Source organism: Rhinoderma darwinii, chromosome 9 (assembly GCF_050947455.1).
Source record: "Rhinoderma darwinii isolate aRhiDar2 chromosome 9, aRhiDar2.hap1, whole genome shotgun sequence".
NCBI classification, from domain to species: Eukaryota; Metazoa; Chordata; class Amphibia; order Anura; family Rhinodermatidae; genus Rhinoderma; species Rhinoderma darwinii.
Genome location: NC_134695.1, coordinates 104,775,639 through 104,792,140, shown reverse-complemented (window position 1 = coordinate 104,792,140; position 16,502 = coordinate 104,775,639). Strand labels below are relative to the sequence as shown.

Below are 16,502 nucleotides of genomic sequence, written 5' to 3'. Positions count from 1 at the left end.
GCTACGTCGATGTGCAGGCCAGAGGGGAACTTTCCTGGAATTTCAAGATCTAATCTTTAGGGACCAGGAAGGGGGGGCGCATCGTACCAGGGCAACACTTTCCAGGAGAAGGTCCCCAAACCGGTGGAAAGGGAAAGAGTCAAAAGAGGTGCAGAGTCTGCTATAAGAGGGGGATAAGGAAGAACACAATATACCAATGTGACACGTGTCCCGAAAAACCAGGGCTCTGTATAAAAGATTGTTTTAAAATGTATCATACATCCCTTGATTTTCAATTTACCCTGATGCACTCCGCACAGCTTACCCCCCTCATCTTTCCCTTCTGAGCCCTGCCGTATGCCCAGGCAGCTGATAACAGCCACATGTAGGGTATTGTCGTACCCAGGAGAACCCACATTACAATTTAAGGGGTGTATATCTCCGGTGGCGCATGCTGGGCACACTATATTGGACACTGAAATGGCATATACATATATAAAATTGCAAATCTCACACTGCACCATCTGCTGCGCATTATCTTTTACACAGTACCTGTGGGGTCAAAATGCTCACTACACCTCTAGATGAATGTCTTAAGGGGTGTAGTTTTTAAAATGGGGTCACTTCTCGGGGGTTTCAACTGTACTGGTACCTCAGGGGCTTCTGCACACATGACTTAGCACCAGAAAAGCTCCAGTAGGCCAAATGGTGGTCCTTTCCTTCTGAGCCCTCCCATGGGCCCAAAGGGCAGTTTATCACCACAAATGGGGTATTGCCGCACTAAGGACAAATTGGGCAACAAAATGGGGTATGTTGTTCCTTGTGAAAATAAGAAATTTTGATCAAAAATGACATCTTATTGGAAAAAATATAATTTTTTTCATTTCACAGCCCAATTCAAATAGGTGCTGTGAAAAACCTGTGCGGTCAAAATGATAACAAAAACCATAAATGAATTCCTTGAGGGGTGTAGTTTCCAAAATGGGGTCACTTCTGGTGGGTTTCCATTGCTTTGATACCTCTGGGGCTCTGCAAATGCGACATGGCACCCGAAAACCAATCCAGCAAAATCTGGACTCCAACAAACACATAGCGCTCCTTTCCTTCTGAGCCCTCCCATGGGCCCAAACGGCAGTTTATCACCACAAATGGGGTATTGCCGCACTAAGGACAAATTGGGCAACAAAATGGGGTATGTTGTTCCCTGTGAAAATAAGAAAATTTGATCAAAAATGACATTTTATTGGAAAAAATATCATTTTTTTCATTTCACAGCCCAATTCAAATAGGTGCTGTGAAAAAACTGTGCGGTCAAAATGATAACAAAAACCATAAATGAATTCCTTGAGGGGTGTAATTTCCAAAATGGGGTCACTTCTGGTGGGTTTCCATTGTTTTGATACCTCAACGCCTCTTCAAACCTGGCATGCTGCCTAAAATATATTCTAATAAAAAAGAGGCCTCAAAATGCACTAGGTGCTTCTTTGCTTCTAGGGCTTGTGTTTTAGTCCACGAGCGCAGTAGGGCCACATGTGGGACATTTCTAAAAACTGCAGAATCTGGACAATACATATTTAGTAGTGTTTCTCTGGTAAAACCTTCTCTGTTACTAAAAAAAAATTTAATAAAATTGAAATTCAGCAGAAAAAATGAAATTTGCAAATTTAATTTCCACTTTGCTTTAATTCCTGTGAAATGCCTGAAGGGTTAAAAAACTTTCTATATGCTGTTTTGAATACTTTGAGGGGTCTAGTTTTTAAAATGGGGTGTTTTATGGGGGTTTCTAACACATAGTCCCCTCAAATCCACTTCAGAACTGAACTGGCACCTTCAAAAAAAGGCTTTTGAAATTTTCTTAAGAATATGAGAAATTGCTGTTTATGTTCTAAACCTTGTAACGTCCAAGAAAAATAAAAGAATGTTCAAAAAACGATGCCAATCAAAAGTAGACATATGGGAAATGTGAACTAGTAACTATTTTGGGTGGTATAACCGTCTGTTTTTCAAGCAGATGCATTTAAATTCTGAAAAATGCTATTTTTTGTAAATTTTCTCAAAATTTTGCAATTTTTCACAAATAAAGACTGAATATATCGACCAAATTTTACCACGAACATGAAGCCCAAAGTGTCACGAGAAAACAATCTCAGAATCGCTTGGATAGGTTTAAGCATTCCGACGTTATTACCACATAAAGTGAAATATGTCAGATTTGAAAAATGGGCTCTGAGCCTTAAGGCCCAAACTAGGCTGCGTCCTTAAGGGGTTAAGGACCAAGCCAATTTTTATTTTTTCCTCCCCGCCTTCCAAGAGACACAACATTTTTATTTTTCCTTCGACATAGCCGTTTGAGTGCATTTTTTTTTTTTTGCTGGACGAGTTGTATTTTTTAATGCCACAATTTGATGTAACATAAAATGTATTAAGTAATTTAGAAAAAAACAAATAATGTGGGATGTAATTGAAAAAAAAAATCACAATTCCTCCATTGTTTTTTATTTTTACTGCGTTGATCATTATCATTAAAGATCATTGATCATTGATCATTAAAGATAATTTTTCCAGTGGAAATCGCGGCCATCCAGACATTTTCCCTGCAGATGAAATGTAGTATTACATAGCAGCCACTTAGATAAATGACGAACCATGTATTACATGGACAGCTTATAGAGCAGCTTTCCCTTCTGGTTCATAGAGAGGGCTTCATGTTTTATTATGTGACTTATTCTATGTCTATGCATTTCTTCTTTACACAGTCAACGTGTCATCTAAAGAAAAGCAGGATGACATGGAGGAAAATAAATGCATCAAGACTGCTGACAAGGAGACAGAACTGGAGACAAAGAATTTTGGGGGACAGCATATTCTCGAAGAATACCAACAAATTCATGACCTGATCCACAGCTTGGAAGACCTGTATATCCAGTACTATGGTGGACACGATGACATGGAGGAAAATCAAAGCATCAAGACCGATGACAAGGAGACAGAACTGGTGACAGACAGTTTTGGAGAACAACATATACTAGAAGAACACCAACAAATTCATGACCTGATCCACAGCTTGGAAGACCTGTACATCCAGTACTATGGTGGACATGATGACATCGAGAAAAATCAAAGCATCAAGACCGATGACAAGGTGACAGGACTGGTGACAGACAGTTTTGGGGAACAGGAAATACTAAAAGAATACCAACAAATTCATGACCTGATCCACAGCATGGAAGACCTGTACAGCCAGTACTATGGTGGACAGGATGGAGAAAAAACAAATGAAGGAGAAGAGAATCTGGAGAGTAAAGTAGGAGATGATGGAGAAATAAAGATCAGAGAAGATGGAGAGGAGGGATTGGAAAAGGTAGAGAAAGCCAAGAGAAGCGGAAAGATCAAATTATTTGCCCGCTTAAAGAAATCATGGGCAAGGATTGCTGCATTAAAATGGAGAAGGACAAGTCCCATCAAAGAAAAAAGAAGTTCCTGTGGGATCCCAGGGCCCAGTCACATCAATAATAAAGGTAGGAAATCATGAAGTAACGGGGAATGTTCATGGGAATTGTTTATAAGCTTTTTATATAACTCAAAATTAGTTTGTAGTCTGTAACCATGGAAACATGTAGGTCTGCATAAGAGCTGTACACACAAAACAATATATTTTTGATCACGACTAGTTGCAAAATTTCTTAATTTGGTATATTAAATTCATTAGAGCAAAAGAAAAAAAACACAAAACGGTTGCAACGGTAGACATATCCTCTAGACTTACACGTACTATCTTCCCGTTTCAATAAACAATTCTCTTCTTCGGAAAAAAAACTGCCAAAATAGGGAAAAACACAATATTCCGATATTTTGGATTTTATTTATGAGTGAATATGAGAAAGGTTTTATATTCAATAATGAGATTACATATGAATGTGTTTTCTTAAAGAATAATATCCGTCAGCGAATATATATATATATATATATATATATATATATATATATATATATATATATATAAAACATGTGTTTATTTCTTTCCTACAAGCAGCCAATGTATCAGCTACATCTGAGAAAAAGAGAGATGATAAGGGGAAAAATAACAGCTTGAAGATCAATGAAAAGAGAGAAGATTGTAGATCTGAGAAGTCAAGCAGTAACAGCAGCTCTCTAGAACTGGAGACACCAGAGGAGCTCAGAAGGTCTACCAAAACATCTCAAAGCAGCATTTGCCATGGCAGGAAATCCACCAAAAGTGACATCTGTGTAAAGGAACCTGACCAGTCTGGCGAGGAAGCATCTGCTACAGTACCCCTATCATTGAAATGCTTTACTTTCCACGGTACACTGGGAGAAGGAGGCTTTGGTAAAGTTTACTTGGCAAGAGATATCATCCGCAAAGAATTCATTGCCCTTAAAGTGTCAGATAAACGGGACTTCACTGAGGTTGGGTACAGTTTCGTAGAGCGCCATGTCTTAAGACTATCCCATGAAAGTCCTTACTTGATTCATGGCCTGGCTGCCTTCCACACCGACAACTTTATCTATTACGTGATGGAATTGGCCACTAGAGGGGACCTGCATGCTTTCATACTAAAGAACTTTCCTCTTGATACTGCCATAATACAATTCATCTCAGCAGAAGTGGTCTGTGGCACAGAGTTCCTGCATAACAAAGGCATTCTACACCGGGACCTGAAGATGGAAAACATCCTTCTGACCACAGACGGCCATGTCAAAATAACTGACTTTGGCCTTGCTGTAACAGGCGTGTTTAAGAAGACCACAGAAACATGTAAAGGTACACCTGGATACGCAGCCCCAGAAATGGTGAAAGACCAGGCACATGGACGAGGGGTAGATTTTTTTGCAATTGGTGTTATTCTTTATCAATTGTTTACAGGAGAGACAGCTTTTCCTGGAAAACATCCCAGAGAAATTGAGCGCTCTGTCCTCTACCATGCTCCACCCTACCCAAAGTATCTAACTCCTGACACAGTAAACATCTTAGAAGGGCTGCTGTGTAAAGATCAGTTTCAGCGGCTGGGAGTAAAAGGAGACTTCAAGAAACATCCATTTTTCTCAAGTATTAATTGGGAAAATGTGGATGCCAGGAGAATGGCACCACCAGCGAGCCTGATGGCAGTTTCTGTTGACCTGAATTTTAACCAAACTCTGGAATATACTGAAATGCCAAATAGAATAAGAACCAAAGACCAGAAGATCTTCAATAATTTCAGCTTTGTGTGCCCAGAGTGGTCAAAGCACTATCATCCTGTCATCACTCAGACCAGAACTAGGATGGCCAAACCATTTACCAAGCGGTCATTCAGGAAGAACAAAAAGTAACTGGTCAATGGAAAAAGCTAGTGGATGGCCAGATCAAACCAGCAGAACTAAATCTCCATCTACAAATTCCTACTACATTCCATAACCTACCTGATACCATGAAATAGCTCCTGTAATAGGCAGCACTGCCACCACTAACACCAGTGGATTAGGCAATGCCTACAAAACTCCATGAAGCCATCTGTCAATATCCTCGTCCTATAGATCCAACCTGTGCATCTACTCAGTAGACTCGGCGAGCTTGCATCTTGCAGAACCCACCAACCATTCTATTTAGACACTGTAAGTATAACACCAGTGAAGTCCATATTGTTATCATTGCTCTGTAATACACTCTATAAATGGTATAACTATTATATAAGGGCATTGATATAGAGTTTCTAGTCCTTTTATAACTCTTATAATTCACAAGAAACGAAAAATTAGTCTCTGAGCAAAATCATTTGTGTAATATTAAAATGTGGTTCTTATCAAAAAAACCTGCATGACTAAGTCGAATGAAGGTTCCACCAAAGTTGCCTGTGCGAATTTCACATGTGTGATCATAGTCATTGTGTAGCTCGAAAACTAATAACCACTTCCATCCAATGACATAACAGACAGAATATGAAATAATTGGTTAATGGAGATTAGCTTTACTATGCCACAAAGATACTATGACTATCCTTGAGTAACTAGTACTGGTCATCTATAATACTTGAAAAGCCCTCAGTTATACAATTTATATGTGAAGAGCTGACTGTCCCTGTGAGGCTTCGTTCACATATGCGCTAGGGCTCCGTTCTGACGTTCCATCTGAGCTTTCTGAATCAATAGCGTAGTCGAATACGCTATTGATTCCATCCAAATGACGGAACCCTTGCACAACGCAAACAAACGGAAACCATTGGCACCGGATCCGTCACCATTGAAATCAATGGTGATGGAAACAGAAACCTAAGGTTTCCATTTGTGTCTGTCAGGGCTCCGTTCCGACGGATAGCTCAGACAGAACATCGGAACGGATCCCTAGCGCAGATGTGAACGAAGCCTAAAGATTACAGGATGTGGAATGTGTTTATTCTGTGAGATACTGATCTGCACATATTATATATGTCTTCTTACAGCAACCACCGGATGAGACAACTCTTTGAAGAGGAATTTCATCTTTACCGGACTGTGACAAACTTACCAAGCTTCCACCACTGAACATCCAAGTAGATTTGAGCACCAACGATCCAGGGATATATTCCGATCGCCATATTTGGGATCAGGAAGGAATTTTTTCCCCTTATACAAGGACAAGCCAACAAGTAGTCCTCAGAGGTTATTTTTCGCCTTCCTCTGGATCACCATAGCAAGTAATTAAGAGGTTGAAATTGAAGGACTTCTTTCAACCATACTTGCTATGTAACCAACTGGACAACTCATCTACCAATGTGGTGGCAAAGACAAACAGAAGGAAGCTGCTGAGATAGAAAGCAGCTCCTTCTCCTACCGATAATGGTCAGACAGTAGGATGCTGAAGAAACAGAAAACACCTCCTACTGACCATAGACACATAGAAGGACGCTGCTGAGACAGAAAGCAGCTCCTTCTCCTACCGACAATGGTCACCACGGAAGAAAGCTGTGTTGACAAAAAACAGCTCCTTTTCCAATCGACCATAGACACACAGAAGGAAGCTGCTCAAATAGAAAGCAGCTCTTTCACTTACCGACCATGGGCAGATAGAAGGAAACTGCTAAAAAAGAAGACAGCTCCTTCACCTACTGCCCATAGACAAGACTTCATCTTCAGTCTTTATTTTTCTTGATTGTGTGATGGTAACATCTATAATGCATAATTAAATAAAAATGAAAACATCTACAGAGGCTTTGTCTTCATTATTTCTATACACAACCTTATTGTTGGCCCTTTAGATCAGAGCAAAAAAACATATATAAGTTTGACAATACATAGTTAGATAGTTACTATGGTTGAAAAAAGACACATGTCCATCAAGTTCAACCAAGGGATGGGGAAAGTGAAGGGAAAAATTTCTACACGTAGGAGCTAGTATGTTTTAGTTCTAGGAAATTATCTAAGCCTTTTTTAAAGCCATCTACTGTCCCTGATGTGACCAGCTCCTGCGGTGACTATTCCATAGATTCACAGTTCTCACAGTAAAGAAGGCTTGTCACCTCTGCAGGTTGAACCTTTTTTCTCCAGACGGAGGGAGTGGCCGCTTGTTTTTTGAGGGGGTTTTACATAGAACAGGATCTCACAATATTTTTTGTATATGCCATTAATATATTTATATAAGTTAATCATGTCCCCCCCTTAGTCGTCTTTTTTCAAGGCTAAATAGGTTTAATTCTTTTAATCTTTCCTCATAACTTAGATTCTCCATGCCCCTTATTAGCTTCGTTGCACTTCTTTGTATTTTTTCCAACTCCAGGGGTTCCTTTCTATGAACTGGAGCCCAGAACTGAACTGCATATTCTCTGTAAAGTGGTAATATTATATCCCTGTCCCGTGAGTCCATGTCTCTTTTAATACACAACAATATCTTGCTGGCCTTTGAAGCAGCTGATTGACATTGGATGCTGTTATTTAGTTTATGATCTACAAGTACACTCAGATCCTTGTCAACAAGTGACTCCCCCAGTGTAGCTCCCCCAAGGACATATGATGCATGCAAATTGTTGGTACCCAGTGCATAACTTTACATTTATCTACAATCAACTTAATTTGCCAAGTGGACGCCCAAATACTTAGTTTGTTTAAATCCGCTTGCAATTTTTGAACATCTTCCATAGATTTAACAATACTACATAGCTTGGTGTCATCTGCAAAAATAGAAATAGTGCTATTAATCCCATCCTCTATATCATTAATAAATAAGTTGAATAATAGTGGTCCTAGCCCGGAACCCTGGGGTAAACCCAATGGCGGATCATCATAGGGCGTTTTGAGCGGCCGCCCGAGGCCCGAGGCTTCCGGGGGCCCATGGCCGGCCAAAGTATAATGACGTTTTGTCGTGTTTTTGCCGTGAATCGCGGCAAAAACCGCACCGAAACTTCATTGTTTATGTCCTGCAAAAGGACCTTTAGACATAAGGTCACATGACCTCATCTCTGAAGTTCTTATTACTGTTTAGAGACCTGCTGGTTACATGACCGCAGGTCCATGAGCAGCAGCAAAATTCCACAGAGAAGACTGAGGTGAGCTGCTATGTAAGTATAAGGGGATGGATTTGTTTACGGGGACTGTATTTAGGGGGTCTAGTGTGGGGTCTGTATTTAGGGGGTCTGGTTTGGGGACTTTATTTAGGGGGTCTGGTCTGTATTTAGGAGGTTTGCTGTCTGTATTAGTTTAACCCGTTAGTGACCGGCCCATAGTCTTTTTACATCGGTCACTAACGGGCCTTATTCCGATGCCATAGACTTTTTACGTCGCGGCATCGGAATAAGTAAACAGAGCAGGGAGCTGTCAAATCTCCCTGCTCTCAGCTGCCAGAGGTAGCTGAGGGCTGGGAGCGTCCCTGCTCTGCCGGGTGAGATCGATATTAGTATCGATCTCACCCGTTTAACCCCTCAGATGCGGTGCTCAATAGCGAGCACCGCATCTGAGTGGTTTTGGAGAGAGGGAGGGAGCTCCCTCTCTCTCCCACCGACACCCGGCGATACGATCGCCGACTGTCTGTGTCTCCCATGGCAGCCGGGGGCCTAATAAAGGCCCCCAGGTCTGCCTGTAATGAATGCCTGCTAGATCATGCCCCAGGCATGACCTAGCAGATGCCTGTCCGTTTTAAACGGACAGGCATAATACACTGCAATACAGAAGTATTGCAGTGTATTATAATAGCGATCGCAGAATCGCATATTAAAGTCCCCTAGTGGGACTAGTAAAAAAGTAAAAAAAAAGTTTAATAAAGTTAATTAAAAAAAATGTGAAAAAAAAATGAAAAACCCACTTTTTCCCCTTACAAACTGCTTTAGTATTAAAAAAACAAAATAATGTAAAAAAGTTACACATGTTTGGTATCGCCGCGTCCGTAACGACCCCGACTATAAAGCTATTACATTACTTAACCCGCACGGTGAACGCCATAAAAAATGAAATAAAAAAAGATGGAAAAATTGCTGTTTTCTGTGAATCCTGACTTTAAAAAAATGTGATTAAAAAGTGATAAAAAAGTCACATCTACTCCAAAATGGTACCAATAAAAACTACAAGTTGTCCTGCAAAAAAAAAGCCCTCATACAACTGCATCGGCGCAAAAATAAAAACGTTACGGCTCTTCAAATATGGAGACACAAAAACAAATAATTTTGAAAAACAAGAGTTTTTACTGTGTAGAAGTAGTAAAACATACAAAAACTATACAAATTTGGTATTGTTGCAATCATAACAACCCGCTGAATAAAGTTATTGTGTTATTTATAGCACACGGTAAACGGCATAGATTTAGGACGCAAAAAAGAGTGGCGAAATTTCAGATTTTTTTCTATTCCCCCCCCAAAAAAAGTTAATAAAAGTTAATCAATAAATAATATGTACCTCAAAATGGTGCTATTAAAAAATACAACTTGTCCCGCAAAAAATAAGACCTTATACAGCTATGTCGACGCAAAAATAAAAAAGTTCTAGCTCTTGGAATGCGACGATGGAAAAACTGCTCATTAAGGGGTTAAGGGGGTCTGTGGTCTGTATTTAGGGGGTCTTTATCAGTTTAAGGGGTTTAGGGTCTGTATATTTAGGGGTCTGTGTTAGTTTAAGGGGTCTGTATTTAGGGGGTTTGTATTCGTTTGGGGTCTGTATTTATGGGGTCTGGTCTGGGGGTCTGTATTGGATTATGGGGTCTATTTAGGGGGCCTGTTCTAGTGTCTATTAGTTTAGGGGTCTTTAGTTAGGGGTCTGGTCTGGGGTCTGTATTAGATTAGGGGGTCTGGTCTGGGGTCTGTATTACTTAAGGCAGTCAGGCTTGGGGTCTGTATTTAGGGTGTCTGTATTAGTTTGAGGTCTGGGGTCTGTATTTAGGGGTCTGTATTAGTTTATGGGGGTCTGTATTTAGGGGGCTTGGTCTAGGGTCTGTATTAGTTTAGGGGTCTTTATTTAGGGGTCTGTATTAGTTTAGGGGGTCTAGGGGTCTGTATTAAGGGGGTCAGGTCTGGGGTCTGTATTTAGGGGTCCTGTCTGAGGTCTGTATTTATTTAGGGTGCTTGTTCTGGGGTCTGTATTTGTTTAGGGGGGTCTGGTCTGGGGACTGTAATAGTTTAAAAGGTCTGGGTCTGTATGTGGTCTATGATCTAGTCTGGGGTCCAAATGTATTAGTCTAAGTAAAAGGGGTTGCCCGGGCACATCAATAGGTCATCAGTATAAAAAAAAGTCTGTGCCCGGACAACCCCTTTAATGTATGGTCCTGGGCCTTGGTGTCTAAATTTTTGTGTTTCTATAGAGCCTGGAAATGGCTGTAGAAGTGATGGGCAAAGATGTCTCATCAGGAGAAGTCGCCATAATGGTCTGCGTCAGATGGAGAAGAAAAGAAAATTACTTCCATCAGAGAAGTCATCACCTGTGAGTCACTGGATCTATAGCGGATCTGTCCCCTCTCCTGACATATCTGTTTTAGGAAATCCTTGTATTCTACATATCTTTGTGTACCCAGGACTAATAGACAAATGTTTGTTACCATTTCCATTGTCAAGAGGATGTGTCCCTACACAGTGTTATACTGTCAGCGATAGTTGGAGACTGTCAGTATGTCGGGACACAACCCTTTGACAAGGGGAATCATAACACTCATTTGCAAATGCTCACACAGAAAGGTGGTGTTCACTATAGACACGGCAGAGCGGCAGTGGGGAAGGGGGGCCCAAGTTTGTGGAACAGCCCACGGCCTATGGTCTACTTAATCCGCCACTGGGTAGACCACTTATAACTGGGGACCATTCAGAGTAGGAATCATTGACCACAACTCTCTGGATACGGTCCTTGAGCTAATTCTCAATCCAGTTACAAACTATACTTTCTAAACCTATAGTCCTTCATTTACCCATTAGACGTCTATGAGGGACAGTGTCAAATGCCTTTGCAAAGTCCAAAAACACTATATCCACAGCGGCCCCTCTGTCTAGGCTTCTGCTCACCTCTTCATAAAAGATTAGTATTTTTCAAATTCCCTTTTTTTGTCATATATTGCCCTTTTTACAAAAGGTGTAAGCCATGTGGGGGTTTAATTTTAGTTGTTTATACTTGTTACCTATATGAATAAATGTTGCACTATAATTATCCAAAGTAGATTTTAAAATCTTCCATTTATCATTTGTACCATTATTTGACATTAGTTCTTCCCAGTCTATATAAAGGTGCAGCGATTGAAGGCTATACATGTATCTCGTAGACACAGAGAAGCTGCATGGACCAGTGTAAAACAATAAATGCTCCCAGTGTAATGTTAAGTCTCTATAGCCTGCAATTAATAAATAATTGTTCTATAGTGTAATAAGAGGGGCTTTCTGTATAGTAGTGGGGGTCTTTAGAAAGACAATGTTGTAAAATAAATAGTTTTTTATTTGGTTTTGTAGGGCCAATACTCCCCTGCCTCTTCTGCCAGACATACTGGCACCAGGACAGCATACTCAACATATAATGCAAAGCATGCTGACCCTCTACTGGACTCACGTGATGCCTGGTCCTGCTCAGTCTGCACTGCCACATTGGGCTCTGACCAATCAGGCGGTGTGGAAAAGCAGGAAGTAGAACCTTACCCTCTGCATTCTGCCCTGAGCCATGCATCTGGATTGGAAAGTAACCAATTCAGCGGCACCATGTTGGGCTGTCACTCCTTGGTGAGGTGCTTCATGATATTGATGTTGTGCAATTAACTCCTACATGTTGCCCGCCACAGAAGACAGTAGAGAGAAGAAAGAAGAACCAAGCAAGACAGTGGCGCAGGAGAGGAGATGCTGGCACAAATCCTGTTTCTAGATCATTGATTTTGTACTGTTTTCAATGTGGGATTGTTTTGGGAATGCCTTCCACTGTCAGGATCATTGAATCTGCATTTAGATTCAGGCACCAAAAGAAATTCGAACCCATGAAAAAACCCAAAATAAATAGATACCAGATTTAACCCCTTAGTGACGAGTGACGGATATATTCGTCATTCACTTTAACTGTCACTGTGTGTAAACACACAGTGATAAATCCCTGGCAACAGCTGTAGTAGACAGCTGATCGTGACAGGGAGCCATCAGGGGACCAATCACAGTGGTCCCCGTACGGTGATCACTGTGATAGGTCAGTCAAATCTGACTGACCAATCACAGCATGTAAAGGCAGGGAGGCAGGGCAAACAGCTCCGTTCTCCTCATTCCTGTCAGATTTGTGAGGCGATCGGAGCTGTGTGCTTTACCTCTATAAAAGTGAAAGAAAATAAGCCTTTTGATCACCCCAGTACCCCATTTAATATCCCCCCTACTTTGTTATATATTCATATACATACACTACCGTTCAAAAGTTTGGGGTCACCCAAACAATTTTGTGTTTTCCATGAAAATTCACACTTATATTTATCAAATGAGTTGCAAAATGCCTAGAAAATATAGTCAAGACATTGACAAGGTTAGAAATAATGATTTTTATTTGAAATAATAATTTTCTCCTTCAAACTTTGCTTTCATCAAAGAATGCTCCATTTGCAGCAATTACAGCATTGCAGACCTTTGGCATTCTAGCTGTTAATTTGCTGAGGTAATCGGGAGAAATTTCACCCCATGCTTCCAGAAGCCCCTCCCACATGTTGGATTGGCTTGATGGGCACTTCATGCGTACCATACGGTCAATCTGCTCCCACAACAGCTCTATGGGGTTGAGATCTGGTGACTGCGCTGGCCACTCCATTACAGATAGAATACCAGCTGCCTGCTTCTTCCCTAAATAGTTCTTGCATAATTTGGAGGTGTGCTTTGGGTCATTTTCCTGTTGTAGGATCAAATTGGCTCCAATCAAGCGCTGTCCACAGGGTATGGCATGGCATTGTAAAATGGAGTGATAGCCTTCCTTATTCAAAATCCCTTTTACCTTGTACAAATCTCCCACTTTACCAGCACCAAAGCAACCCCAGACCATCACATTACCTCCACCATGCTTGACAGATGGCGTCAGGCACTCTTCCAGCATCTTTTCAGTTGTTCTGCGTCTCACAAATGTTCTTCTGTGTGATCCAAACACCTCAAACTTCGATTCGTCTGTCTATATCACTTTTTTCCAATCTTCCTCTGTCCAATGTCTGTGTGCTTTTGCCCATATTAATCTTTTCATTTTATTAGCCAGTCTCAGATATGGCTTTTTCTTTGCCACTCTGTCCTGAAGGCCAGCATCCCGGAGTCGCCTCTTCACTGTAGACGTTGACACTGGCGTTTTGCGGGTACTATTTAACCCCTTAGTGACCAGCCCATTTTAGGCCTTAATGACCAAGCTATTTTATTCGTTTTTCTATAGTCGCATTCAAAGAGCTATAACGTTTTTATTTTTTCGTCTACATAGCTGTATGAGGACTTGTTTTTTGCGGGATTAGTTGTGCTTTTTAATGGCACCATTTTTGGGTACATATAATTTTTATATTAACTTTTATTAACCTTTTTGGGGGGGATTATAAAAAAAAACTGAAATTCCGCCATTGTTCTATGCGTTTTTAAATTGACGCCGTTCACTGTGCGACGTAATTAACATGTGACCTTTATTCTATGGGTCGGTACGATTACGGCGATACCACATATGTGGAGGTTTTTTTATGTTTTACGACTTTTGCACAATAAAAACACTTTTGAACTAAAATTATTTGTTTTTGCCTCGTCGCTTTCCAAGAGCCGTAATTTTTTTATTTTTCCAGCAATGTAGTGATTTTTTGGGCTTGTTTTCTGCGGGACAAGACGTAGTTTTGAATGGTACTGTTTTGGGGTACATGGGACTTATTGATTCATTTTTATTATGACTTTTTTGGGGGGCAATGGAAAAAAATTGCAATTTCGCCATAGTTTTTTGCGTTTTTTTTTACGGTGTTCACTTTGCGGTTTAAATTACATATTAACTTTATTAATGGAGTCATTACGGTCGCGGCGATACCACATATGTGTACTTTTTTTTTTTTTTTACACTTTTACTAAATAAAACCACTTTTTATGGAAAAAAATGGTTTTATTTATTTTTTTACTGTACTTTTTATTAATAATCTTTATTTCACTTTGATGATTGATTTTATTAGTCCCACTAGGGGACTTTACTGTGCGATGTTCCGATCGCTGCTATAATGCTCTGGTATACTTCGTATACCAGAGCATTATTGCCTGTCAGTGTAAATCTGACAGGCAATCTGTTAGGACATGCCTCCGGCGCGTCCTAACAGGCATATGTCCAGGGCAGACCTGGGGGCTTTTATCAGTCCCCCGGCTGCCATGACACCCCATCGGAGACCCGCGATTGCATTCGCGGGCCGCCGATGGGTGACAGAGGGAGCGCACTCCCTCTGTAAACAAAGTTAAATGCCGCGGTCGCTATTGACGGCGGCATTTAACGGGTTAAACGGCCGCGATCGAATTAAACTTCGATCGCGGGCGTTGGAGCAGGAGCTCAGCTGTCATCAGACAGCAGAGCCCCGGCTCCTGCCTGCACGAGACACCCGTGCAGGACTTAGACTAGGCTGACCTGAAAAGGCGTCAGCCTAGCCTAAAGCCCAGTAGTGAATGTTCCGATCGCTGCTATAATGCTCTGGTATACTTCGTATACCAGAGCATTATTGCCTATCAGTGTAAATCTGACAGGCAATCTGTTAGGACGTGCCTCCGGCGCGTCCTAACAGGCATATGTCCAGGGCAGACCTGGGGGCTTTTATCAGTCCCCCGGCTGCCATGACACCCCATCGGAGACCCGCGATTGCATTCGCGGGCCGCCGATGGGTGACAGAGGGAGCGCACTCCCTCTGTAAACAAAGTTAAATGCCGCAGTCGCTATTGACGGCGGCATTTAACGGGTTAAACGGCCGCGATCGAATTAAACTTCGATCGCGGGCGTTGGAGCAGGAGCTCAGCTGTCATCAGACAGCAGAGCCCCGGCTCCTGCCTGCACGAGACACCCATGCAGGACTTAGACTAGGCTGACGTGAAAGGCGTCAGCCTAGCCTAAAGCCCAGTAGTGAATGACGTTAAAAGGCGTATTAGTGGTCACTAAGGGGTTAATAAAGCTGCCAGTTGAGGACCTGTGAGGCGTCTATTTCTCAAACTAGAGACTCTAATGTACTTGTCTTGTTGCTCAGTTGTGCAGCGGGGCTTCATACTTCTCTTTCTACTCTGGTTAGAGCCTGTTTGTGCTGTCCTCTGAAGGGAGTAGTACACACGTTGTAGGAAATCTTCAGTTTCTTGGCAATTTCTCGCATGGAATAGCCTTCATTTCTAAGAACAAGAATAGACTGTCGAGTTTCACGTGAAAGCTCTCTTTTTCTAGCCATTTTGAGAGTTTAATCGAACCCACAAATGTAATGCTCCAGATTCTCAACTAGCTCAAAGGAAGGTCAGTTTTATAGCTCCTCTAAACAGAAAAACTCTTTACAGCGGTGCTAACATAATTGCACAAGGGTTTTCAAGTGTTTTCTAATCATCCATTAGCCTTCTAACACAGTTAGCAAACACAATGTACCATTAGAACACTGGAGTGATGGTTGCTGGAAATGGGCCTCTATACACCTATGTAGATATTGCATTAAAAACCAGACGTTTGCAGCTAGAATAGTCATTTAGCACATTAACAATGTATAGAATGTATTTCTGATTAATTTAATGTTATCTTCATTGAAAAAAACTGTGCTTTTCTTGCAAAGATAAGGAAATTTCTAAGTGACCCTAAACTTTTGAACGGTAGTGTATATATATATATATATATATATATATATAGTTACGTAGTTAGAGTCTTTTCAGTGTTGGGGCATTGTATATTATGTATATAAATCTAATCTATATACAGTATATTCAATATCTCTTTATTTTCTCTCTCTCTAAGACTATATATACACAAACACAGTGTTGGGGGCATTGTATATTATATATATAAATCTAATCCATATACAGTATATTCAATATCTCTTTATTTCCTCTCTCTCTAAAAATATATATAACTAAATATAGATATATATATATAGATAGGTAGATAGATGCAAATATATGTATAGATTT

At 40.9% G+C, this 16,502-nt stretch overlaps 1 protein-coding gene across 1 annotated transcript; it reads left to right on the top strand.

The window, feature by feature from the left end:
* Positions 1–4,459: 4,459 nt before the first annotated feature.
* LOC142660540 (protein kinase C delta type-like) lies at positions 4,460–6,626 on the top strand. The gene is made up of 2 exons (XM_075837156.1): positions 4,460–5,592; positions 6,417–6,626. Exon 1 carries the CDS (start codon positions 4,516–4,518, stop codon positions 5,308–5,310), a length of 795 nt encoding a protein of 264 aa, XP_075693271.1. The 5' UTR covers positions 4,460–4,515; the 3' UTR covers positions 5,311–5,592; positions 6,417–6,626.
* The last annotated feature ends 9,876 nt before the right edge of the window (positions 6,627–16,502 follow it).

What these genes read in the sequence shown, in the direction of transcription:
- LOC142660540 (XM_075837156.1), top strand. Translation starts at nt 4,516, where the DNA reads ATGGAATTGGCCACTAGAGGGGACCTGCATGCTTTCATACTAAAGAAC.